Raw genomic sequence first — 26,252 nt, 5'->3', positions numbered from 1 at the left:
ACTGGCTTCCTTTCTGTCCCTTCACACAATCTCACCATTCTTGGCATGAGAGCCTTCTCTACAGTTTCTCTCAGCTGGAACAGCTTTTTCCTTATCTCTCTGCCTTGATGACTTTGCAACTCATGTAAATGACAGATGAAACCCTTTTTTTCTGTTTCTTGCTTTACTTACATAATTCATCTTCTTTAGCTGTTTTTTTTTGTTTGCATTAATTCTATATTACTCAACTCTGTAAAACTTTTATTTCTTTTCTAAAGACTTAGTCAATTGTAAATTTGTTATTATAGAATTATGGTAATGATGTTATAGTTACTGAAGCAGAGGGAAGTCCTTCGTATCCGATTTTTAAAAAATATTTGCCATTTGGTTGAAATTCCTAATATCTGCTCTTAGTGCAGAGATGAACTTTTTTGTGTGTGTGCCTGAAAACTTTAATAAAAGTCCATTAGGCCATTTTTGAGTTACCAAGGCAGGAGAACTCACTTACAAAATTTTCACATCCTTTTTATGTGCTCAGATGACTTTAAAAAAAAAAAAAAATTTGTTGTTTTTTTTTTTATTTGTTCCCCATGGACTTGTCTTCACTGAGGACGCGTACTGTATATATCTTTGAAAAAGTTATTGTTTTATCCTGTGGCTTGTATGGTAAAGGCACAACTTCTAAATAATGAAGTCAGTTTCTAAAGGAAGACAGCTGCTATTTTAAAAACTGCAATATGAAGGTGCAATGAGGATGGCTTCTAAACAAAGATGTAAATGTGTAATGTACATGATATCAGTAAGATTCACCCCTATCCAGAAGGTCTGTTGAACCACTTAAGACCTCCATACAGCGGTGAATGTCACCTAAATGTGATTTCCCCCCCCCCACCCACCCAATTACCGCCTTTCCAATGGTGAGAAAAAAGAGGTCAATAGTCAATTATAAGCAAATTATAGAATTTCTGAGACCATATCTCTATATTCAGTATTCAATAATGGGTCAATATATATTGTTATGCAGATGACAGAACCTATCACTTTCAAGCAGAAGATGAACAAGAGTGTCAAATGTGAGTTACTTCACTACTTTTGTTTCTGGTGTTGCTATTCTACTGTTACATTTCATTAAACTTTAGACACCTCTAATATTTTGAACAGCAAAATATTGCTATTGTTTTTAGATGGACATCAGTGCTACAGAACAGCAAAGAAGAAGCTTTAAATAATGCATTCAAAGGTGATGATAACACAGGAGAAAATAATATTGTCCAAGAACTGACAAAAGAAATTATATCTGAGGTTCAGAGGATGACAGGAAATGATGTGTGTTGTGACTGTGGAGCACAAGGTGACTAATTTAAAGTATTCTTTCAGTGCATTTCTGATTGGTAAAATTATATTTCTATTAAGAGTGTTTAAGCTGTTGATTGATATTATTCCTTTTTCTCTTAAATTCAATTACCCATCTAGCAGAATATGCTAACAGCGTAATTGCAGAAGTTCATTAAGATGGATTTGCTATATCCTATTGTCAGTTAAAAAAAAGTATCAGTAAGCTTTTTGCCTTTCTCCTACGATTCTGATAATTAGCCAGGCTTATGTTACTTTTGATGCAGTAATTACAATATCATATATTATCGTTGAGCCCTCCATTATATAATTTAAATTTTACTGTAAATTCAGCAAAACTGGAAGTCACACTAGGATATTACAAACATTCTGTTAATAATTTTTGTTAGTGTTTATTTTTTAATTGTTCTGCTTGACTTTGAGAACTGGCCAGAGGATGATTCTGAAACTGTACGCTCATTTGAAAACAGTGCACCTGCTTGACTGTGCTTTGCAGTGTGTAATTTTCCCTCTTGGTTGGTATTGTTGATCAGTGAAATTCTGTTGTAATCCTTTTTAAACAGTTTTTAATTCCTGCTGTTCCCACTTTCTTCTATATGACATAGCTCAGAAGCACTACTTCCTTTAGTGACTGTCACTTTAGCTGAAAACACTAGATCTTGTTTTTCTCTTCGTTTCACTGCTCTGAATCGGTAGTAACTCAATTAATTAGTTAGTTTGGTGCATAATTGTGTAGCATGACGGACACTCACTGCCGCGGCACCTCCTGCTGGTCGTCCGGGAATTAGCTCAGTTCCAGCCTCGGAGCTCCTCCTGCTGGCCGGTGTCTTCCTACTGGTGCCTGCTTTCTCCTGATCTCCACCATTTAGCACTTCAGGCCCTCTGTCCCTCCCAGACCCTGGTGCCCCTTACCTTGGGGTGCTGCCCCGCAGCAGTGCCCCCACACTCTGGGTCTCCCCTCCCCAGGAAACCCCAATCCCCTAAGCCCACCTCGCCTCAGTGACCCACTGCCAGTCCTTATCTAGCCCCTTCCCTCAGGGGCAAACTGCAGTCTGAAGTGGCCACTCATCATTGGCAAGGGGGTTTGGACCTGCTGCCTTTCTAGCCCCAGCTGCCTCTCTGCAGCCCTAGTACCTCCCCTGGCCTTTACCAAGGCCTCAGTTTCTAAAGGAAGACAGCTGCTATTTTATAAACTGCAATATGAAGGTGCAATGAGGATGGCTTCTAAACAAAGATGTAAATGTGTAATGTACATGATATCAGTAAAATTCCGGGCCAGAGCTCCCCAGCTCTGCCTGCCTTTTCCCAGCCCTGCTCTGCCTCAGATACCCTGCTTACTCTCCCAGGCAGCCTGGTCCTCTCTGCTCCTCAGCTGGAGCAAGAGTTTCTCACTCCCTCATCCTGCCCTTCTATCAGGGTCAGCTGGACCCTAATTGGGTGTGGCCACACCTGGGGCTGTTTACCCAACCAGCCTCCCTTGGCTGCCTTTAACCCCTTTCTAACTGGAGCGGGATGACCGCCCCGCTACAAACTGGTATGAGAAGAGTCAGTCCTACTGCCTCTGAAAGGGCTAGTTCAATGGAGCTGGGGTCAAACATTGTTAAAAAAGAGTTATAGAACTGTTTAGATCTTAAAAATGGATGATTTTCATTTGAAGGGTAGGGAATAGAGGAAAGGGAGAATGTTGTGGAGAGATGATGAGTAGTAGGTAGAGAGAGACTCCTTAATGTCTCTGAAATGTTTTCTTGAGGATCCTTTGTGTCATGGTGAAGTATGTATTTTCATGTTACTGCTGTTGCCCTTAGACTAAAATATATACTCAGAAAACAAAAATGGGCAACTAGGTATTATTATTATTTATATTACAGTAGCAACCTCAGGCCCTAATCTGGAGTTTTGTCCCATAATGTTAGCTACTGTACAAATACAGCCCCCAATCCTTCAAAGACTGAGGCACATGAGTAACTGTATACATAAGAGCCATTCCATTAAGGGGCCATAGAGATGGACATAGACCCCTTCCTAAGGAATTTAACATCTAAAGCTCACATTTTGACTTTATTTCCATAATATTAATCTTTACAGTGCAATCATTACCTAACCAAACTTTAGTTCTATGCTTTTTTTTTCTTTTTTTCTTTGCTTCAGATCCTACCTGGCTTTCAACAAATCTGGGAATTCTGACTTGCATTGAATGTTCAGGAATCCATAGAGAACTTGGTGTTCACTACTCCAGGATGCAGTCACTCACATTAGATGTGCTGGGAACATCTGAACTTTTGGTAAATGTTTTTATTAATTTATAAAATCTGAGGAAAATAGTGAGCGAGTTCCACTCCTTGTATATTTTTGTCATTTGAATTATATTCTTTCAGGCTTTCAAGTTACCTCTGGAAAAATACAAGCAAGAAATGTTCCTTTCTCAAATTAAAGTTCACTGGAAAACATTGTATTACTGAAGAAACTGTTTGGTATTAGAATTTGTATTAATAAAAGAGTGATTGTTTTTGGTGCTTAACAGGGCTGTCTTTACAGTAAGTTCCTTTTAAAAAGAATACAACTATATGGCACTTAAATAGTGCCTTTCATGTGAGGAATTCAAGTACTTCTCCACTGTTTACCTCTTACTTTACGTTGCATCTTTCAGCAGAGAATTTCAAAGTGTTTTTCAAACTTCAAGAAAATCCATTGAAGTTAACTTCAGTGGGCTTTGGATCAGGTACTTAATCGTGAAGACAGCTCTTGAGGGAAAGGAAGGTATTGTCTCAGTTTTAGAGATGGGTAAACTGAGACCCAAATAACTTGTTCAAGGTCACACAGCCAGTCGCAGAACTAGGACTAAAACCCCCAAATCCTGATTTCCATTTATCTTGTTCTCTGACTACACATACTGAACATATCTGTTTGAAACGTAGGTATTTATTTTTAACAGCTTGCCAAGAATATTGGGAATGCTGGTTTTAATGAGATTATGGAATTTTGTCTGCCTGCTGATGAGACAATCAAACCTAATCCAAGCAGCGATATGTAAGTATAGATCCATAACTTGTTGAAAACAGAAAGTATTTAAATTGGCATCAGGAATGTCTTTTGTGCTGCTTAACGTGTTTTTGCACTCCATGTTGGGTGACTATTGGTTCGATTTTCACCACAAATGTAAACCTTTTTCTGGTGCCTTAATGATCAGTAAAGTATATGTTCACCTCATTTCCCCCTACCTCTGATTCTCCAATAGTGAAGGTTATATGTTACTAAGGCTAGGTCTACACTACAGCGGGGGGTCGACCTAAGATACGCAACTTCAGCTACGTGAATAGCGTAGCTGAAGTGGCGTATTTTAGGTCGACTTACCTAGCTGTGAGGACGGCGGCAAGTCGACCGCTGCCGCGCCGCCGTCGACTCCGCTACCGCCTCTTGCCGCGATGGATTTCCGGAGTCGACGGTAGAGCCATCAGGGATCGATTTTATCGCGTCTTCACTAGACGCGGTAAGTCGATCCCCGATAGACCGATTGCTACCCGCCGGATCGGCGGGTAGTGAAGACAAGCCCTCAGTCCCTCCATTATACCTTACGAGTTATGGGACAAACTCACACTGACTGATGGGGATGTTGAAGTCCCCAGGGCACGGCTATAGTAGGATACCAAGGATTGAAGCCCATGTTATCTCCTACGCTGTTAAATACAAAGACACTAAAATGAAGAACAGCCTGCTGAGAGTCACTGAGCACCTTCAGTACCTAATGACTTTAACTGAAGGGCTCAGTACCTCCGCGGAATCAGGGTCTGAAAGCCCCAGCTTCACCCCCTCTCTTTCCTTACTGCATGAACTGAGATAGAAAAAAAAATTGTCCCAGGGTGAAGTGAGCTCCCTGAGAGTCAGAAGCTGCCCTGGTTCAGCAGTATGATATCAGGGAGCGCAGCCATCTGGCTCTTCTCTGTTGCCCACCATTTTTTTTAGTTTGGTGCTGTAAGGAAGGTACAATTTAACAGAAAACAAATCCAAAAACAAAACTGTTTTTTCATATTAATGATTCATATCTATGAAAAGCATTTGCCCTGTCATCTGTTTAAAGGATAGGAAATGAATCTGTGTAATACAGCTCATCTGCCCAACTAAATCTCCTGGGATATGTACAAAATAACAGTGTGCAAAAATACCAGATAATCTTTTTAGGCGGGTGGCCCAAATAAAATGATTTGTTGAATTAAAAGCAACTTCTAACAAAACACTTCATATGAATCTGACTTTACATCTGAATTCTAATTGAAATTGTTACCCACCAACAGTTAAGAATGTGCATTCAACAGTTGTACTAAAAATAACATTGTGAGTAACTCTCAAATAAATCTGAGAGGCTAAGCACTGTGAAAGAAAGGGGAAGGGTTAAACAAAATGAAAGTCTAAGAAGGACAAGAGAAGATTTTTGAAGCATACAAGCTTCCTGCTCCTTTGACAGCCTGATAACAAAAAAATTAAAACCAGGAGAACAAGCTTTGAACAAAGCATACTTGCTCTGATTGCCATTGCTCTTTCAGTAATCTGTAACAGATCATATATTAAATAATTCGTAACAGCAGATTTAAAAAAAAATTAACTTCAAACTTAATGTAGAACAATAGAGTAGAAGCATAGAAGTGTTTAAATTTGGTGCAGTTTTCAATTGTATTTGACTAAGTATTTGAATATCACATTCCCTGTTCTTTAGATGTCTTCTTAGGAGCTGGTAATGTTGTAATACTGACCTCTTCATTTAGATATTAAATTATACAATATATTCATAGACTAACATAAAGTAGAAGAAAAAGAAAGAGTAGACAGTTTCCAAATGTTGAAAGAATAATTACCTTCATTTTCAGTGACTCCATCCTGTATATCTACTCTGAATTGTCTAATCTATCAATTTTTGATACACCCATTAGTATACTATCTGCGGCCTAAATTGTGGCTTTGCCACAAGCTCTCTGAGTATAGGGTAGTATATATCTGCACCACTTCAAGACCACAACAGGTAAGGAATTATACCTCTGAGAGATACAATTCACTCAATATGCCCAGGGTCCCAGGTGGGTCACGCTGAGATTGCTCAGTTAGGCCAAAGTGCAAAGAATGGGGCAGACAATCACCAAAACTGTTTGTTATTTCTAATACTTAGATTCACCAAGCCAGCAACAAAACCGCTTCCACAATACCTTACTGGTTACCCGGAAGCCAAAAACACAGTTCCCTTAAAGCAACCCAGCCTGGGGCTTCCTCCCAGACAGCCAAGTCAAATATGATGAGGGTTACTGAAATCTTGTTCATTATACAAATAGTTCTATCAGTCCCAAAGGATCAGACACATTACCCTCCAGGTTAATGAATATTTCAGATCTTACCCAATTCTTATCAACTAAACTAAAATTTATTAAAAAATGAGAGAGAGAGTATTGGTTAAAAGATCATTTTACATACAGACATGAATGCAGTTCTTATGTCATTTTCATAGTAGAGATGGTGAACTTTAGAATTGCAAAGAGTTCTTTCAGAATTAGTGGACATTGGACTGAACCTATGGACTATCAGTTTGATTCAGAATGGAACTGGAGACCTCAGTCTTTCGGCTCAAACTTCCCCTGATAAAGCTTAAGCAGATCTGAGATGAAAGGATCAGGTCCCAAGAGTTTTTTATAGTTTTCTGGCAAGCTATGATAGTCTCTTGACAGCAAGAATAGTGTCTTTGAAGTAGAATTACCTATTTCCTATGTATACAAAGGTAACTAGTTGCATTCATCAGCATAAGGTAATTATCCATTAAGCAATTTATGGACAGGTTACTACAAACTCCAGAGAGAAATATAGACAATGACATTATTACACCCAAGTTTCATCTACGTGTTAATATTCCCTTTTGATCTCTGACTTAATAGAAAGGAACCATCTGTTTACATGGTTAACATCTAACAGTATATATATGAAAACACATACAATTAGTATTACCTCTAATTCTCTAACAATACAGGTTTGCACTTCAACGCTTTAGTCTCTCTAACATGAAATGGCTCTAATTACCATTTACATATCCTTTAATATGTCTCTAAAGGTTGAATCTGGGTCAGTTAGCCAGCTAGCTGTTTAACACTTCTGGCCCTGTGTCACAGATACAATTCACTCCCTTCTCCTACCTTTCTCTGGTGGGGAGAGGGGGTAGTAATTTGGGCATATAGCAGCAACAACATGCTCTAACTCATGTGTTCTATTAGTTATTATGATTATTTGTATTATTGTAACACCTAGGAGCCCTAAGTATGACCCGACTCTGTTGTGCTAAGCTCCGTACAAACATAGAACAAAAAGATGGTCCCTGCCCCAAGGATCTTACAGTCTAAGTATAAGACAAGAAGTGACAGATAGGGAAGTACAAGTAACCAGTGCAACAATATTGGTCAGCATGCATACCAACAGCTCCAAGGCTCCACCCATTCCCTGCCTATATGTTCTGGTTATGGGAAGTAGTGGGCATACAGAACCTGCTTACTGTTATGAATCTGGATCCAAGGTCTGGGTAGTATGTGCAGGGGTGTAAGGAAGGTTTCTTGTACTCCTGCACAAGCAACTAGTATAAACAACAAGCTAGCTCAGTGCATGTTACGTAGGGTTAGTGTCAGCAAACCAAAATATGAAGCTTTGAGGTGAGTCTCAAGCATAAATCTGGTATAATTATGAGCGCAATTTCACATCAGGGTTTTAGAAGAGACAAAATTGTTGCCAAGTGTCTCAGTGTTTTTCTATATCACTGAGGATATTGGATGTTCAGTTCATCATAACTTTTTAATACAGTAGAACCTGAGTTACGGACACCTCGGGAATGGAGGTTGTCGGTAACTCTGAAATTTTCATAACTCTGAACAAAGCTCAGTTCAGGCTCCAGCAGCAGCTGAGTGTCCTACTCAGCGCTGGCATGAGTTTGCAAGCTTGTCCCCCTCCAGGCGGGGTGCGTGTGCGTGCGTGTGTGTGTGAATGAATGAAAATAGTGTGTCCCCCTCCTGGGGGTAAAAACACATCCCTCTCCCGGTTTCCTGCTCTGCTGGCTCCGGCTGCCTTGGGCTGGCAGCCCCAGTGTCTTCACCCCCTAGCTAGCTGTAAGGGGCTGCCATGTGCGTGGGGGTGGGATGGGGACAGGCAGCCCAGATGTGCCTACCTTTAAAATGCAATACAGGCACAGTACAGTATTTGCTTGTGTCTGTGGGGGGAGAGGGTTTGCAGCTACCTGACTGGTTACTTTCGGTTTCACATGGTGTCCGGTTGACCGGTCAGTCTGGTGTTCATACCTTTGAGGTTCTACTGTAGTTGTATTTTACACTGACGAATAAAACAAACTGCATGTCATACATATGATTGTGAGAGTAGGGAAGTATCACAATGAATATGAAACAAACCTTCCCCAGATTAGAGATTATTTAAAATATTTTTGCCTGTTTATGTATGTGTGTCTGTAGAGATACTGTTAAAAGTTTTAAAAGTAAATTATATTCAATTTCAGGAATGCAAGAAAAGATTATATTACTGCCAAGTATATTGAGAGAAAATATGCAAGGAAGAAACATGTTGACAATGCAGCTAAACTGCATAGCCTCTGTGAAGCCGTCAAAGCAAGAGACATTTTTGGATTGGTTCAAGTATATGCTGATGGTGTGGATCTGACTGAAAAAATTCCACTAGCCAATGGACATGTAAGAGTGGCAAATTTTCCTATCCAACATTTTAATAAGAGATGCAGCATGTTTTTATTAACGAATGTGACAACTAATAATTTGAGTAACTCACACAAGTCCTTGTTATTGTAAGATGTTTTGTAATAGCAAAAGAATAATGAATTTAACCCCAAAATTAAAATCACTCTAATTTATTTTCATGATTTAAAATGCACTATTTAAAAACAACTCAAGTCTGTTTTGTTTAAACCATTTTTATTTGTCTTTTGGGAGGTGGGGGGGAGAAAGAGTTTCTACACAAGAATATCTTTCAACATAGCATGTGTAAGAATATTCAAAATGTTAACATTTGGATTCATCTGATTGACGTGCTAGTAGAGTTGCATTCATTATTAGAATTGAAAATCAATTTTTCTGGGTTTGTTTGGTCTTCCACATTTGTTGTTCTTGTAATCTGTTTAGGAAGAGATCTGATAATTGGACTGTTCAGAAAGTAGCCTGTTGCTACCGAAAGCAACATTAATTGACTGAAAAGCCACATCGAAGAATTGGAACATCAAAAAAAAAAAAAACCCTCACTTTTTGGGGCTTGATAACGTCAAGCTTTCTCAAAACACATTTGTAATTCTGTTTTATATGTTTATATATAAATCAGAGCTTTCCAGTTTGATAAGAAGAAAGGGATAACTAGATTTCAGGCTCAAAAATAGATTCCTTTATTGTTACTATAAAGAATTCTCCAAGTGTTTTATGCAGCTGTGAGGAACTTTAGTTTGTTTGTGTTTTTAGTTTTGTTTTAGTTTAGTTTAGTTTTAAATCTGAACAGTCAGCTGGACAGCCTTTCTGGATATTGAACGCTGCAAGCATCCCCCTTTGTAAAAGCCCATATCTAGAATTAATTCACCCTTTAGGACTCAATTCAGCAAAGCATTTATGCACATGCTTAAGTCCCAGTATCTTCAATGAGACTTTTAAGTGCCTTGCTGAAGAGGTGGTGGATGAACTGGGGCCATAGCTTTTAAAACTACAGCTGGATTTTCCCAAGGCAGGTCTGCATTTCTGTATATACATTAACTCTTTTAGGTGTAACTTTAGCGCCCTTGTGGCCAAGATGGAGTCTGCTCTGCAGGCAGCTCTGGCCAAGAGAAGGTGCGCGCAGGAATGCAGCAGGAGAAATCCCTTCCACCCCAGGGGCACCTGTTCCAAACCCCCCAGAGTGAACACACACACCCACAGGAAAAGTACAGTGGATATAACAAGGGAAATATTTATTTACAGAGGGATGAGAGGAGAAAAACAACAAGGGGAAATATAGGGGGAGCAGTAAGACAGGGCTGTATCCAAGCCAAGGCCCCACAGGCCCAGTGGTAGCACAGTCTGAGGGCTGGTCCACACTAACCCCGCAGTTCGAACTAAGATACGCAACTTCAGCTATGTGAATAACGTAGCTGAAGTCGAAGTACCTTAGTTCGAACTACAAAGTACTTACCGCGGGTCCACACGTGGCAGGCAGGCTCCCCCGTCGACTCCGCGTACTCCTCTCGCGGAGCAGGAGTACCAGCGTCGACGGCGAGCACTTCCGGGATCGATTTATCGCGTCTAGACAAGACGCGATAAATCGATCCCAGAAGATGGATTGCTTACCGCCGAACCCGGAGGTAAGTATAGACGTACCCTGAAAGGGCAGACACTGAACAATGTGTCTGCACACAGAGTTCAGGAGTCCTGAGCAAAGTTCCAGTCCAGTGGTGAGTCTTGGGTGCTCCTGGTCGTCTTTGGTGCCAGTGAACTTTCCCCCAACAAACCCCTCCGGTTCCCTCTTCTGCCGCTCTCTGCAAAGCCACCCAGAGCGACCACCTCCCCACTTAACTAGCTACAGCCTCCCTCCTTGTTCCCAATGCAGAGTCACAAGCCCCAGTTCTCACAGCCCCATGCAGCTCTGGGAAGCAGTGATACTGGGTCCAGCTCCGGCCTGTCCTTCTCGGGCAATTCCTCCCTGGCACAGTGCTCCTCCTGGCTCCTGTCCTGGGCTGTCCCTGATCGGCCCTGTCCTTCCCAGGCTTCAGGCAGGATCTCTGCTGCTTCACTTTTCCAGGGCCTGCAGGCTGCCTCTCCCTGGAGCTCCAGCGCTGCCCCCTGGAGTTTCCCTCCTTTTTTCTTACTCTCCCCCTCCCCCTTAGGAAAAAGATTTAAATGGCCATGCTCTCTACACCCCAAAGGGGTTACATAGGTTTTATGGAGTTGGCAGCTTGGTGTAGTGTAACTAAGCCTGGTTATAGAGTTAAAAGAAATGCATACACAGTGGTATGAAGGCCAGAAGTGGTAAATGCTGCCTTTTGCCATTTTCATTTGATTTTAGATTCTTTTAATAGATTTAATTTGAATGTCAGAATGTACCATTAGATCATCTAGTCTGACCCTCTGTATATTACAGGGCATTAAATTTCACTCCGATAACTCTTTTTATTAAGCTCAGTAAGTTTAGTTGGACTAAAGCATTTCAGTCTTCAGGAGACTAAACTGTTATGTGCCACGGCCAGAGAACAGGAGAGACCAAGATGCCACTAATGCCCAAGGTTCTTGCAATGGCAGAGAATTGATTTGGTAGGTTGTGCCCAGATGATCCTAGCAAGTGATCCAGGCTGCCTAGGAAGGAAAAAACCCTACCAAGGTCCTTGCCAATGTGACCTTTGGGAAAATTCCTTCCTGGCCCCAAATTTGGCAGGCAGTTGAACACTGAGCATGTGAGCAATACGCATCAGCCAGACATGTAAGAAAAAAGATTCTCTGTACTATGAAGTGCTTGTAAAGTTTGCTGGAGAAAAGAGCACTCTTAAGCAAGACCAGGAATTGGAGACAGTGGTCCAGATTTCCAACTCACTGATCCCAGCATAAACCAAGAGTAATTCTGTTGATGCTTATGAAGTTACATCAGTGTAAAACTGGTGTGGAAGGAGAATCGAGCCCAATATTTTCTGGCATATTCTAAACTCTAAAGGTCTGGAGAAGAGTATTACATTCAGATTTGTAGGGAAAATGTGATTTTTTTTTTTTTTTTTTTTTAATTTTATTATTATTTTTTTTTTTATGAGGCAGGCAGAAATCAATATTCAGGAGTTGCACTGTTACAGTGTAAAATTTGTGCAATGTAAAATGTGAGACGTTTTCCCTAAAGATTCTTGTTAGCTGATAGTCAAAAGAAACACTTTTTTTAAATTTAGGAACAAGAAGAAACAGCACTTCACCTTGCAGTTAGATCAGTTGATCGAACTTCACTTCACATAGTTGACTTTTTAGTGCAGAATAGGTAAGTGTATAATTAATTATTAAAATGCAACTGTTTGAGCTATATGAAATAGTACTTCACGTAGAGTTACAGTGGGGGCGAATTTGATTCATAAACTTTAATTCTGTCTTTTGAAAATCTAGTTGCCCAAGTGTTTGTGGGAAGATAACTTTATTAGCATGTGGCTAGGAAATTAATTTGAACCAACTTTTTCCCCCAACAGTGGCAACCTTGACAAGCAAACATATAAGGGTAGCACGGCTTTGCATTACTGCTGTTTGACTGACAATGTTGAGTGCCTCAAACTGCTGCTGAGAGGGAAGGCTTCTATTGAAATAGGTAAAAGGATAATGTGTACTCCGTTTCAATATTTGCTACTCTTGCAAATGGTCTCTGAGAAAAGTGTAGCAATGATAAATGAAGATTAGCAATGCGTCTGCATTTTCCCCTTCTATTGTGTAACATGTTCCACTGTATAATATCTCAATTATTTTAGAAATGATTAAAATATTGATTTTTTTTTTTTAAATTCAAGTTTAAACAAAGCAGGGTGGATTGATTAAAATTAGCCATTTAAATCATCAAGTGGAAAGCCTTGAGTTAGATCATCGATTTTAATCAACTTTTCCATTTCTGTTTCCATTATCTAAAGAAAGATGCATTCTCACTGGTTGATATAGCCATTAAAACATGTTTTGCAACTAAATAGAGCCTTTACTCTAATTTTGGTACACTTTTTGCTACTTAGGATGGTACACTATAACTATATATATTTATTTAAGCAATTGTATAGCTATAACACTTTGAGGTTCAACCCAGACCAGTGAGAGGTTGTGTTGCCACCTGCCCTGTAACCCTGGGTGTCTGAAATGCTCTGCTGTGGCTCACAGCCCAGACACCAGCATCCAGCTGACAAGCATGTAGTTCCCTGAGTGTCTGTGTCCTTAGCAGCCTTGGTTCAGTGATCTAATCCCAGCAGCCTTTCTAAAACACAGCAGCTCCACCCTGGTCTCCACCAGCCTTGGTAGTACTTGCAGGGTGACCACAACGCACCACCAGTCCCAAATTTCCCCCAAACCGTCTGCCATGAAGTGTCCAGCCCTCTCCTGGAACACTGAGGGAAGTAATAAGGTTTGTTGCTCCTTTAAAGAGACAAAAGTACAGCATATTACTTTAATTTCAACAATCCTTTCAATTCAAACACATCACTGAATTGGATTATAGTAAAAATAAAACAAGTGTATCAATAGAAGGACAATAGGTTAAGTGATACCGAGTAGAAAGGATTGAACAGATTACAAACAAACAAAAGTAAAAATACATTTTCTAATGGCTAAAACCTAACTTAACATGATACAGACTTTGCCCAATGTAGTTTTCTCACCATTCTCAACTAGTGTTTTTAAACAATTTTTGAAACCACACCATATAGCTAAAAATCCCTCTGTTTAACTGGCCTGTAAGCAGGCTACATAGTGGGGTTTTCTGGGAGCAGTAATAACTTAGTGTGCTTCTTATATTAAGTTATCACAATGAGCAGCAGCCAGCTAGATGCTGCTGTGGGGAACTTAACATGAGGGAAGAAGATCAGTTTTAGAATAACTTAGTTTGGCTCATTTATTCAACTTAGTTCAGTTCATTTCTTGTGAAAAAATCTAACATCATTCTGGGATCAATTAACAGGAGCATCATACGTAAGATATAGGAACTTATTTTCCTACTCTGCTTGGCACTGGTGAGGCCTCAGATGGAGTACTGTGTCCAGTTCTGGGTGCCACACTTTAAGAAAGATGTGGACAAACTGGAGCGAGTTCAGAGGAGAGCAATAAAAGGTTTAGAAAATCTGACCTATGAGGAAAGGTTAAAAACACTGGGAAATGGTTAGCTTTGAGGAAAGAAGACTGAGGGGGAGACCTGATGCTCTTCAAATATGTTAAGTGCAATTATAAAGATGACAGAGATCAATTGCTGTCCATTTCATTGAAGGTAGGACAAGCCGTAATGGTCTTAATGTGCATCAAGGAAGATTTAGGTTAGATACTAGGAAAATCTTTCTTATTATAAAGATGGTTAAATACAGTACTGGAATAGGCTTCCAGGGAGGTTGTGGAGTCCCCATCATTGGAGGTTTTTAAGACTAGGTTAGACAAACATCTGCCACAGATATTCTAGGTATACTTGGTCCTGCCTCGAGATCCCTTCCAGCCCTACATTTCTATGATTCTGTGATTACATAAGTTTAGGTTTACCTCATGTTTAATAATGTGCTCACGTCACCTATTACACATAGCAGTGTGACTTTCTCTTCTCACTGAATTGTAGCCAATGAAGCTGGAGAGACGCCGCTTGATATAGCTAAACGTTTAAAACATACACACTGTGAAGAGTTGGTAAGTTTTGCATCTTCCAATATGATTTTGTTTTTATAAATAGAATTATTTCTGAACATTTAGTAGTTCATAGTGGGTATTCAGTGAGAATTTGCAGCACACAAATACCATCAGCATCTGTTCAGTGTCCTATAAGAAATGAATTGATGAAATCAGTCCAGTACCTCTTTGATGGGTGTCCACATATCAAAAACTGCCATAATAGTTAACTTCTTTGTTTGGCAGTCTCAACAGAGAAGCCAATAATTGAAGCAAATAAGGCCTGAGTTACCCTCTCACTCCATAACATGATTAAGGAGCATTGTTGGGTAGTGCAAGGCCAAGCTGCATCTGGTTTATTTGCTCTGTGGATAACCAGATTTCAGTCTTCAAGCTTGCCTGTCCAATAACTTTCAGAAGCACTAAACTCTGTTTTAAAAGACATAATCTTTGTACTTTAAAAGAAAAAAATATACTGATTTTTACATCTGTTCAAAAAAGTTATATTTTAACTGTTCATAACTACTGCATATGGCATTGTCACTAACAGACTACTGTGTTTCCTTAGCTTACTCAAGCATTATCTGGAAGATTTAATTCTCATGTTCATGTAGAATATGAATGGCGGTTACTCCATGAAGATCTGGATGAAAGTGATGATGATGTGGATGAAAAGTTGCAGGTTTGTGCCTGACACTGTACATTTAACTTTACAAACGTGTCTTTTAAAAATATTTGTATGCTTTAGATAAAATGTTACATTGTTTCTATAGGTAAGGGTGCAGAATAATGCAAATGAAATTTCATAATGAAAATCTGTGGTTTTGTTTCTAGATAATTTCTTGAATTATAGTTTGTCTGCCTTTTCCTGCTGGTTTTAATTACAAAACAATTTAGTTTGTCATGATCAGATGGTGCCTTTGTGATGTAAAGGAGGGAAATTGAGGCATGTGGTGACTCTTCCTCTTTCCAAAGCTGGCATTTTATTGATAGTCAGCTAGTGCAGAACAGAATACAGTTTTCAGAGTAGCAGCTGTGTTAGTCTGTATCCGCAAAAAGAACAGGAGTACTTGTGGCACCTTAGAGACTAACAAATTTATCTGAGCATAAGCTTTCGTGGGCTACATTCTTCGGATGCATATGAAAAGCTTATGCTTTTCATTCGAAAGCTTATGTTCAAGTAAATTTGTTAGTCTCTAAGGTGCCACAAGTACTCCTGTTCTTTTTGAGAATACAGTTTGTTTCAATAAATCAAGAGTTTTTGTATTTATGGGACACATAGCAGAAGCTAACATCAAAGATAGGAAAGGTGCCATCAAAAGATAGTGATTCATTATAGAATCTTCACATACGTATAAAATGTCTGAGGTCAGTGGCTCTGGTTTTGCAAAGAGTTATGCATGGGCTTCACTTCAGTGCAATTAATCCTGTGCATTAAGTTAAGCCTGTCCATTGGTCTTTGCAGGATTGGGGCCTTAGCTCTGAATCCTCTCCATAAAATGCATATTTTCCTTTCCATATTCTGAGCTGGTGGTATTGATGGTTTTAGGGTAAACATTTTCAGAAGTATCTGAGTGGCTCTCATATTTCAAAATGGAACTTAGGGCCAAAATGTTAAGGGTATTTAGATGCCTAAAAATGCAGATTGTTGCCTGATGAGATTTTTCAAAAGTGACTAGGGTCCAAACACCCATTGATTTCAGAAGCATGTAGGTGCCTAGCATCCATTGATTTCAATGGGAGTTAAGCACCCATGTGCTTTTGAAAATTCCTCTAGGTTCTGATCTGCATCTTTAGATGCCTAAATGCCTTTTCATATCTGACCCTTAGGAGTTGTTGGAACTCAAGCTCCTAAAGTATCTGTCACATTAGACAATGAGACTTAGGCTCCCAAGCCACTTAGAGTAACATTTTCAAAAGTGCTGTAGTCACTTATATGGGTGGTCCAGATGGCAACCCGTGAGCTGGATTCAGCCTGGTGGGATCAGTCTAGCACCCAAATGTGTCCAGCAGCAGCAGCTGCCTAGAATGTGTGGCAGATCTAGAGCATTGCAGTGAAATGCTGCATGTGCCTGAGACCTGCTCTACAAAATGGTGTCCTCCATGCAACACGACCTTGTATGCCACATAAGTGTGAGGTCATGATGCATGGAGGATGCCATTTTGTAGAGTGGGTCTCGGGCACGTGCAAAAGTGTCACTGCAAGAGAGGGAATGTGCCGATTGAAGATCAGTGCCATCTCTTGCAATCAGTGTGGGGTGGAGTAGTCTTTATTATCAGGAACAACCCTAACCAGCCCTGCACTCTGCTCTCCCTCCAGTCCCCCCCTCCAGTCCCCATACTTAAAGCCCCGTGTATCTGACAGCACTCAGTGGTGGACTGCTTGGTTTCTCTCTCTAATGCAGCTGCTATATTCTTGAGTTTCTTCCTTCCCAATGGACACAAATGAAACAGCTGAATGAACTACATAACCAGACTAATCCTTATTTGTCCTGAGTAATTCCCAGCTCTCTCATTGAGCACAAGTTTGTCCAGTCTGAGAGGTCATGTGCGAGGTGAAATGGGAGAGAGAATAGGAGTGTGTGTGTGTGTGTGTGTGTGTGTGTGTGTGTGTGTGTGTGTGTGTGTAACCTTGAAAGGACAGACAGGGTCTTCTCTGCCAAGGGCTAGTACAAGGCTCACAGGCTATGAGGAGTTTTTGCTCCTCTCTGAGCTATGGCTAGATTCAGGTGCCCACGGCCATAGAACACCAGCACACACATCTTGAGTCAGGAGTGGGAGGGGTGTGCGAACTATTTGGAAGATCTCTGGTGGCACCCTGCCTTGATGTGATTTTTCTGGGATGTAGCAAAGACAAAGGACCGTTTCTCTTTGGTCAACAACCAAAGCATATCTGCCTATTGTGTTTGTTGTGGTGTGTGGTCCATGAATTTTAAACATAGCACATTAAAAAGTGGTGCAACAGTAATCCAAGTGCAAGGGAACAAGTAAATGCAATTGCTGCATTAGGAAAAGAAAAGTCGATGTGGAGAATAGAGCATTTGACACTAAGTGAATTCAAACAAGATGACTTGTTCATTGAAAGTAATGGACAACCACAGTGCCTTGTGTAGTTGGTAGTGATAGTTGTGTGGAAGGAGTATATCACCCAACATCACAGCATGCTACACAAGACCAAATATGAGAGGTACACTGAAGAGTCATGTATCACTCATGTTAAGGACTTGGAAAAACAACAACTTCAAAGCAGAGACACATACTGATGAAATCTTCAACTGCACGACCTGCAAGTCTGACTACATCTTATGAGGTCTGTCTCGAGCTAGTGAGATGTAAAAAGCTTTTTAGGGATGGTGATGTGGTTTAAAAAAAAAAAACGGTGTGCAATCCAGATGGCTCATGCATTTGAGGATGGAAAAATGTAAAAGGATTTTGAGTGTCATTGTCTCACCAAACTGTAGCAAGGAGGGTAAGTGACATGAATGATAATATGTCCTCAAAACTCAAGACAGCTGCTGAAAAATGTACTTACATAGCTCTAGATGAGAGCATTGATGCCAGTGATCTCAGCCCAGTATTAATTTTCATCTGAACTATTGATGAGGATTTCTCTGTGCCTGAGAAGATACTGGAATTAGTTTGACTCAAGTGTAGTACAAAGGGGGTGGAGATTTACAAGGTACTTGCTTCTGCTGTGAGAAAATATGGCAGTTCCCAAGTGTGCTCGTGCATAGTCACAGATGGTGCCAAAGCAATGACCAGCAGTAAAGATGGATTAGTAGGTTTGCTGAGACAAAATGGAGTTGAATGTCTTATTCTCCACTGCATCATAACCACGAGGCACTTTGTGGGAAAACTGTTAAAATTAGACTTTGTGTTGAAGTTGTGTTCAATGTTTGGAAGCACATACATTTGCAAAAGCCCATTTTCAGCAATGAAACGTCAAGTCAAAACTTTGCAATAAGCCGGAGAGCGACATTCTCTGCTGCTGTCTCTGACTTGCAGCAATGAATATTGATGTTGACATTGAGATGATAGTGCAAGAAAAATGTTTTCCTCAGCGTTTTCACTAAGAGTGAGCTATTCGCTGATGTGTATTTAATTTTACTACTTAACACCATTAATGTCTTAATGGCTAAATCTGAAACCTAAATAGATGATCTGATTCTAGAAACTGCAGTTGCCCCAAAATTAGCATCCAGCCCACAGCATTGAAGACTGTGGCCCACCCTCATTTTATTTAAAAAAAAAATTTGAGAAGCATTAAAGGTAATCTGCAAAGGATTTTTTTTTAAAATGGGTTTATGCCCTCCTTTGCTTCTTTATGATGTATAAAGAAGGCCTGAAAGGCTTTTAAGTTAGGTATCTTTTTAAAGTCTTCCCTCCCTTTCCCCCTTCCCCCCCCCCCCCCCACTATGTTTTACCTTAGAAGTTTCTGACTAGAAATCCTGTCCCCTCTTGGTAGCTAAACTTTCATTAGTTTAGCTCTTCCAATATCACCATTTCATTAATTTTCCAGTCATTATATAGTCTTCCAGCTTAAATAGGACCTATATTTCCAAAATTACAAATAAATTAAAAAACAACCCTAAACCAAAACTTTTCACACCCACTTATACATCATAAAGAAAGGGGAAAGGGTATAAGCCCATTGTTTTTCTTTGCTGGTCACCTTTAAGGAATGTCTCAGCAATCAAATTGTTGGATTAGCTGAATGGTCCTTGCCCTGTCGTTCTGAAATAAATGTCTCCTTCACTGGAATATCACTTCTGTTGGGAATACTGTCTGTGCAGAATTCTTATTCTTGGGTCTTATCTCCTTAGTGCAGGAGAGATGAAACTTCTCTAGTGCTTGTGATTTTTTTTTTTGACCTTTGACAGCAACATTAATAGCATAAATCATGAACCCCCCCCTACTGACTGTTGTGTGCCAGCTCCTGCAAAGTATAAATGCTACTTCCTTCCCTTCAGTTTCTCCTTGACTGTCTTCAGTGATGGAGTCCTTTGCAAAAGATTGGGGTTCATAGGCCATTTGCTGCAACTCTTCATTGGATCCTGATAAGGTTTTGTCCTTATTACGTAGCATTAGGTATAATAGCCATATTGCTGTGTAGAATATCCTTTTCCTGCTATAAACCTTTCTTCCAGCCAGCTCCATTATGTTGTTAAACACTTTAGATCTTCTTGTCTGTTGTATCCATTCATTTTGGTTATGCTCTGTACCTTGTTTTTGTTTTGTTCTGTTTTCCTACTGTGCTCAGGTGCCACTAGTCCTTAGTGCCCAGCACCTTTTTCAGTTCTCTGACATCTGTACTTTGTTTTGGTCAGCTTCTCAGCTTCATCTCTTTAAAGAAATAATTTGCTACTCAGCAGTAAGGCTAATGTAATAAAACTGGAACTTCACTAGGCTTATTCTACAGGGACTTCTGAAAGAAGATTAAGGACTATTAGTCTGTGGTTATCATTTGTGAGTTACATTGAATTCACTGTTGACTGTTGTTGCGTTTGGTCACATTAGAGTTCTGTTTATAAATGTCAGATAGCTATCAGATGAAGGGCTTTTGTCTTTGTCTTTTTTTCCCCGGCCCCTCTTTTTATTTGTAAAGAAGTTTTAAAAGTTTTTGTAATTTTTTGTTGGGCTAGGTCACTTCTGAAATTTAGGCTTTTCATAGAATCATTGGACTGGAAGGGACCTCGAGAGGTCATCTAGTCCAGTCCCCTGCACTCTTGGCAGGACTACGTATTATCTAGACAATCCCAGACAGGTGTTTGTCTAACTTACTCTCAAAAATCTCCAATGTTGGAAATTCCACAACCTTCCTAGACAATTTATTCCAGTGCTTAACCACCCTGACAATTAGGAAATTTTTCTTAATGTCCAACCTAAACCTCCCTTGCTGCAATTTAAGCCCACTGCTTCTTGTCCTAGCCTCAGAGGCTAAGAACAATTTTTCTCCCTCCTCCTTGTAACAACCTTTTATGTACTTGAAAACTGTTATGTCCCCTCTCAGTCTTCTCTGTTCTAGACTAAACAAACCCATTTTTTTCAATCTTCCCTCATAGGTCATGTTTTCTAGAACGTTGATCATTTTTGTTGCTCTTCTCTGAACTTTCTCCAATTTGTCCACATCTTTCCTGAAATGTGGCGTCCAGAACTGGACACAATACTCCAGTTGAGGCCTAATCAGCACGGAGTAGAACGGAAGAATTACTTCTCGTGTCTTGCTTACAACACTCCTGCTAATACATCCCAGAATGATATATTCACTTTTTTTGCAACAGTGTTACACTGTTGATTCATTTAGCTAATTTACCCCATATTAATTTCCCCCTACTGTTACTCACACCTTCTTGTCAACTGTTTGAAATGGGCCACTCTCATTACCCCTACAAAAGTGATTTTTCCTCCGTTGGTATCCTACTGTTAATTGAATTGTCTCGTTAGACTGACCTCCCACTTGGTAAGACAACTCCCATCTTTTCAAGTGCTGTGTATTTATACCTGCTACTGTATTTTCCACTCCATGCACCTGAAGAAGTGGGTTCTAGCCCACGAAAGTTTATGCCCAAATAAATTTGTTAGTCTCTAAGGTGCCACAAGGACTCCTTGTTGTTTTTGCTGATACAGACTAACACAGCTACCACTCTGAAACCAAATAGCATATGTGTTCACTATACTGTGGGTATAAATACCTACTTGGCCTGAATGCAGTTGCTAAATGGTTTATTTTATTTATACCAACAGTCTACACAGCTGTGTGTTTATCTAACCTTATTTTTAAAGGCTCATTTATACTCTTGTTGATCTCCGGAATGTTACAATTCAGTTCTGTGCTAAACATATGAACCCATGACTCTGTCTATTACAGTTATCATTCGACAACAATAATTACAAATGACTACTGTTACAACAGGAAAAATAAGTCTGAAATACACATAGCAAACAGATGACTTGCCACAAGACTCGAAGTGACTAATTAGGGCACATGTTGATAGTGTGCACAGGTTGATTAACACTCCCTCCCTCCTGTCAAACTCACCCATTTCCCTTTAATCCTTCTATGAACTGGACCTGCTTCCTCGTTAGTAAGCTGAAGAGAGCTGGTGAGAGGCTTGGATCCTGTGCCGTTCTTGCTTATGGGTAACATTTTCAAAAGTGTGTTAGTTGCATAGGAGCCTAAGTCTCACTGAGTTTCAATGGGACTTAGGCACTTCTGAAAATGGAACTTGCGTTCTAAGTCATTTAGGCACTTTTGAAAATGTTACCATGTATTCTTATGGACCAGAATGCTTCACTGGTCCAAATCTGAGGATTCGTATTATTGAAGGGAGTTACCCTGCTGGGTACATTCATGGGCTATTGGGCAAAGTATTATTCTTCCTTTGTGAGAGTTTGGTTATTAATGCTGCAGTGGTTATGCTTGTTCATCTTTAATGATTGTATGATTAAAAGGTAGAGTAAGATTTTTACATAGGCCTGAGTGATATTTTGCATACGAATGTGGGGAGTGGAATGAGCTCTCTTCTGGTACTTTTAAAGAGTATGTGTATTCTAGAAGCATTTTTTAACAAAGGAGTTTCTAACTTTTGAGTTTTACCTTTGTTTGAAGTGGAAGAAACCTTGTGCACATAAACATCAGTAAGGAACTACCCTGCTCCACTTTGTAAATCTCTAATCTTTTGTCCGAACTGCTCACAATGAGGTATCTTGTAATTATTATAATAGTGGTTATCCCAGAGCAGCATAGACGTCTGAACATTCTGTCATTTCTAGTACAACATTTGATCACATAGGTACAAATCTGCAAATCAAGAAACTTTTGTAGCCTTTAGCAAGTGCATTATCATGATGATAACCTTTTATTTGAAATTCAATTTAAATTTAAGACTTGGTGTACACAGCTGTCTTGTATTGTGACACATAAATTATAGCAGCCTGAAATCAACTTCTGTTTTCAGGCAGAATTCTTATGAATTGAAATGAGGTTTTTTAAATAAAAGTTCTGATAGGCAGGGCTAGAAAGAGCCACTCATAGAGAGTACTTAGCTTTCTTGAAGAAGTGTCATTAGCTTATGTAAACTTCCTTTTCAAAAAGCTAATTTTCTGGCTCTTACGATTGGAAAGACAACTTTCCACATGTGGAAAGTCTGTAAACCAGTGCAATACTTTCCCTGATTCTGCAGACAGACCAATTCATTGCTTCTTCTGAGCCTCCTCATAGCTCTCCCTGAGAGGTAGCAGAATGCAAAGTGTTTACAAACTCTTGTAAATATCACTGTGTTTGTGCAGAACCCTGCTCAGTTTTACTCTGCAGATGCTGGGTAAAAATATGAATAGCAGCTGAGGCAAATACTGGACCTGTTTGCTGGGAAGGAGGCCTTGAAAACAAAGGTTAGATGAAGGGTAGATTCTCCTCTTAAACCCTCAGAGCACCCAGGTGGCAGATAGGGAGACAAAATGTCCCTTTGCCTTTTCTATAGCCATTAGGGGCTGGGGAGCATTAAACTTACCGGATAATTACTACTTGGGGCCTGTGGTGATATTTGGGCCTACAAATTTACTCTGGTTGTGAGTTCAACTGTGAAAAGCGAGTGTAAGTTTATAAAAGGTCACAGTAACCTATAACAACATATGTTGATGGGAAAAGGTACGTAAGGGAGACAGACAGACTGAATTAGTCCAAATTAAAAAGCCACCTGACATAACTCAAGTACTGTGTTATGATCATATTTGGTAAACAAGAAAAGTGTGGAATCAGAAATCAGTGATCCAAAACTGATGTGTTGGGAATGAGGCCTAATTGGTGGACAAAATAATTAGAGGACCGGGCTATTCCACATATAACTCCCTTTTGGAGTCCTTAAGGAAAGATACTTTAGGGAAAAAATTGGCCATTGGAGCAAGCTTCACCATCATGGCTGCCTCCCCTACCATCTCCTTGGATTCCAGACCTGCTTCATCCCAATCTTGAAAGGTGTCATGGCCAGATAACATCACCATCTCCACCACCTCCTTCTGAATCCCAAACACCACCTGGGATGTGAGACTTTGTCTCTTTTATCCACCCAGCCACCCCACCAATGTGTCCTTTTCCTTCCCTCTCTTATTTCTTCTCTTTCCTGTCAATCTCCATTTTCTTTCTGTCTAATAAGTGTCTGACTTTGCTGGCCAAGACTGAATACTTTACAACACTGCTGTAAGCCTGTGACTAAAAAGAGGCAACTAAAAGCAATGCCCAAAACAGCCAGATGTTGGTATAAGTTTGCCAGGTCTCTGAGTGTCTGATAAGACTGTAGGCTCTGCCTATATCTTTCCAGCAGTGAGGCTGCAAATGAAAGTCAACCCCAGAGACTGAAGCTTCATTTTCTATCTTTGCTGTTCTTTTCTCTCCCCTCTTGTGTGTGTTTGTTTTGTTTGGTCTTCTAGGAAACAGGATCAGATTTTAACAACAGTGACAACAGCTCCGGTCCATCTCTACTAACTTCTTCTCTTTTCCCCAAAAGGACAGTTAAGACCATCTTTAATGCAATCCTAATGACGGTTTTTTCCTTCTAAAGACTCTTCCCAGCTAAAGGGAAAGGGAACAAGGGATTTTGTTAAAATGAAAGCCTTATTTATTTATTCTGACGAAGTGGGTATTCACCCACGAAAGCTTATGCTCCAATACATCTGTCAGCCTTTAAGGTGCCACAGGACTCTTTGTTGCTATTTAATACATTATGTTTCAAAATATTTAACTGTTTTTCTTTTTCTTCTGTATCTTTAATAAAAGGTTAAAAGGATTTTAATGGTGTGTTTACCGTGGTACTAAGTAGGCTGAGGTCTCTGTATACCAAACCCCGGTCTGTGTTTAAAACTGTTTAATGTTGGATAGTAACTGGGTTATGGTAACCCCATTAGCCTATATATTCCATCTAAATTAATACAACAGGCCTGATATAAAAGATAGGGCAGAGGGAGAGCACACTGGTAGGAATCCCAGCACTCTCCCATATCCCAGCAGCTTGTGGAGTTAGGCAATAGCTTTTCATTTAGGTGTTGCCCCTGGTCAGTGGGGCCCTTCATCTAACATAACAGTCTCTGGCAAGTAGCTATTAGGTGTTGGATAAAATTTCTAAACCACACGTGAGAGTTGATGGATCTGGGCAAGAGAGAGATTGATGACATATGTTAGAAAAGAGAAGAATGGTATTGAGGGAAGGGGGAGGGAGGGAGGGAGAAGGATTTTGGTGGGAGAAGTGGGGAGAAGAAAGGAAAGAGGTTAGAGAGAACAATGTAGGGAAAGAGAGATAAGGGGCTTCAAGGTGAAAGAATGAAAAAAAGGAAAGAAACGGTAGACATGGCATGGTCAGGACATTGGACTGGAACTTAGGAAACCTTTGTTCTTTTACTGGCTCTACAATAACCTGCTGTATGATCTTGGGGAAGTCTTTTCTTCCCTCAATGTGTGGGTTTTCCCTTCCTACCCTTTCTTTGTCTTGTCTGTTTAGATTGTAAGTAGGGCTGTCGAATAATCGCAGTTAACTCAGGTGATTAACTAAAAAAAAAAAATTGAGTAAAAAAATTAATTGCGATTAATCGCACTGTTAAGCAATAGAATACCAATTGAAATTTAGTAAATATTTTTGGATGTTTTTCTACACTTTCAAATATATTAATTTCTGTTACAACTCAGAATACAAAGTGTACAGTGTTCACTTTATATTATTATTTTTATTACAAATATTTACACTGTAAAAATGATAAACAAAAGAGATCCTATTTTTAATTCACCTCACACAAGTACTATAGTGCAATCTCTTTATCGTGAAAGTGTAACTTACAAATTTAGATTTTTTTGTTGTTACATAACTGGTTCATTTTTGAGTGCAATGTAAAAGTTTAGAGCCTACAAGCCCACTCAGTCCTACTTCTTGTTCAGCCAATTGCTAAGACAAATGAGTTTGTTTACATTTCCGGGGTGGAACTGCTGACAGCTGCTTATTTACAATGTCACCTGAACGTGAGAACAGGCGTTCGCATGGCATTTTTGTAGCCAGCATTGCAAGGTATTTACGTGCCAGATATGCTAAACATTTGTATGCCCCTTCATGCTTCGGCCTCCATTCCAGAGGACATGCTTCCATGCTGATGACACTCGTTTAAAAAAAAATGCATTAATTAAATTTGTGACTGAACTCCTTAGGGGAGAATTGTATGTATTCTGTTCTGTTTTACCCACAATGTGCCACGTATTTCATGTCAGAACAGTCTCGGATGATGACACAGCACATGCTCGTTTTAAGATCATTTTCACAGCAGATTTGACAAATGCAAAGAAAGTACTAATGTGAGATTTCTAAGGATAGATACAGCACTCGACCCGAGGTTTAAGAATCTGAAGTGCCTTCCAAAATCTGAGAGGGACGAGGTATGGAGAATGCTTTCAGGTGTCTTAAAAGAGCAACACTCCGATGTGGAAACTACAGAATCTGAACCACCAAAAAAGAAAATCAACCTTTTGCTGGTGGCATCTGACTCAGATGATGAAAATGAACATGCGTTGGTCTGCTCTGCTTTGGATCGTTATCG

The 26,252-nt window shown here is 39.8% G+C and overlaps 1 protein-coding gene across 2 annotated transcripts in view; it reads left to right on the top strand.

Annotated features, from left to right (window-relative positions):
* Nucleotides 1-26,252, top strand: part of ASAP2 (ArfGAP with SH3 domain, ankyrin repeat and PH domain 2) — a 177,623-nt gene that overhangs the window by 131,304 nt on the left and 20,067 nt on the right. For both annotated transcript variants that reach the window (XM_065400691.1, XM_065400690.1), the window contains exons 13-21: nucleotides 1,004-1,052; nucleotides 1,164-1,330; nucleotides 3,481-3,614; nucleotides 4,265-4,359; nucleotides 8,855-9,044; nucleotides 12,248-12,333; nucleotides 12,536-12,651; nucleotides 14,635-14,702; nucleotides 15,250-15,363. In XM_065400691.1, coding sequence (XP_065256763.1) covers nucleotides 1,004-1,052; nucleotides 1,164-1,330; nucleotides 3,481-3,614; nucleotides 4,265-4,359; nucleotides 8,855-9,044; nucleotides 12,248-12,333; nucleotides 12,536-12,651; nucleotides 14,635-14,702; nucleotides 15,250-15,363 — 1,019 coding nt within the window. The remainder of the gene's footprint in view (nucleotides 1-1,003; nucleotides 1,053-1,163; nucleotides 1,331-3,480; nucleotides 3,615-4,264; nucleotides 4,360-8,854; nucleotides 9,045-12,247; nucleotides 12,334-12,535; nucleotides 12,652-14,634; nucleotides 14,703-15,249; nucleotides 15,364-26,252) is intronic.

The sequence above is a fragment of the Emys orbicularis genome, chromosome 3, assembly GCF_028017835.1.
Source record: "Emys orbicularis isolate rEmyOrb1 chromosome 3, rEmyOrb1.hap1, whole genome shotgun sequence".
Taxonomy (NCBI): Eukaryota; Metazoa; Chordata; order Testudines; family Emydidae; genus Emys; species Emys orbicularis.
The sequence above is the reverse complement of the archived record's forward strand: the minus strand, read 5'-3'. Positions and strand labels throughout refer to the sequence as shown.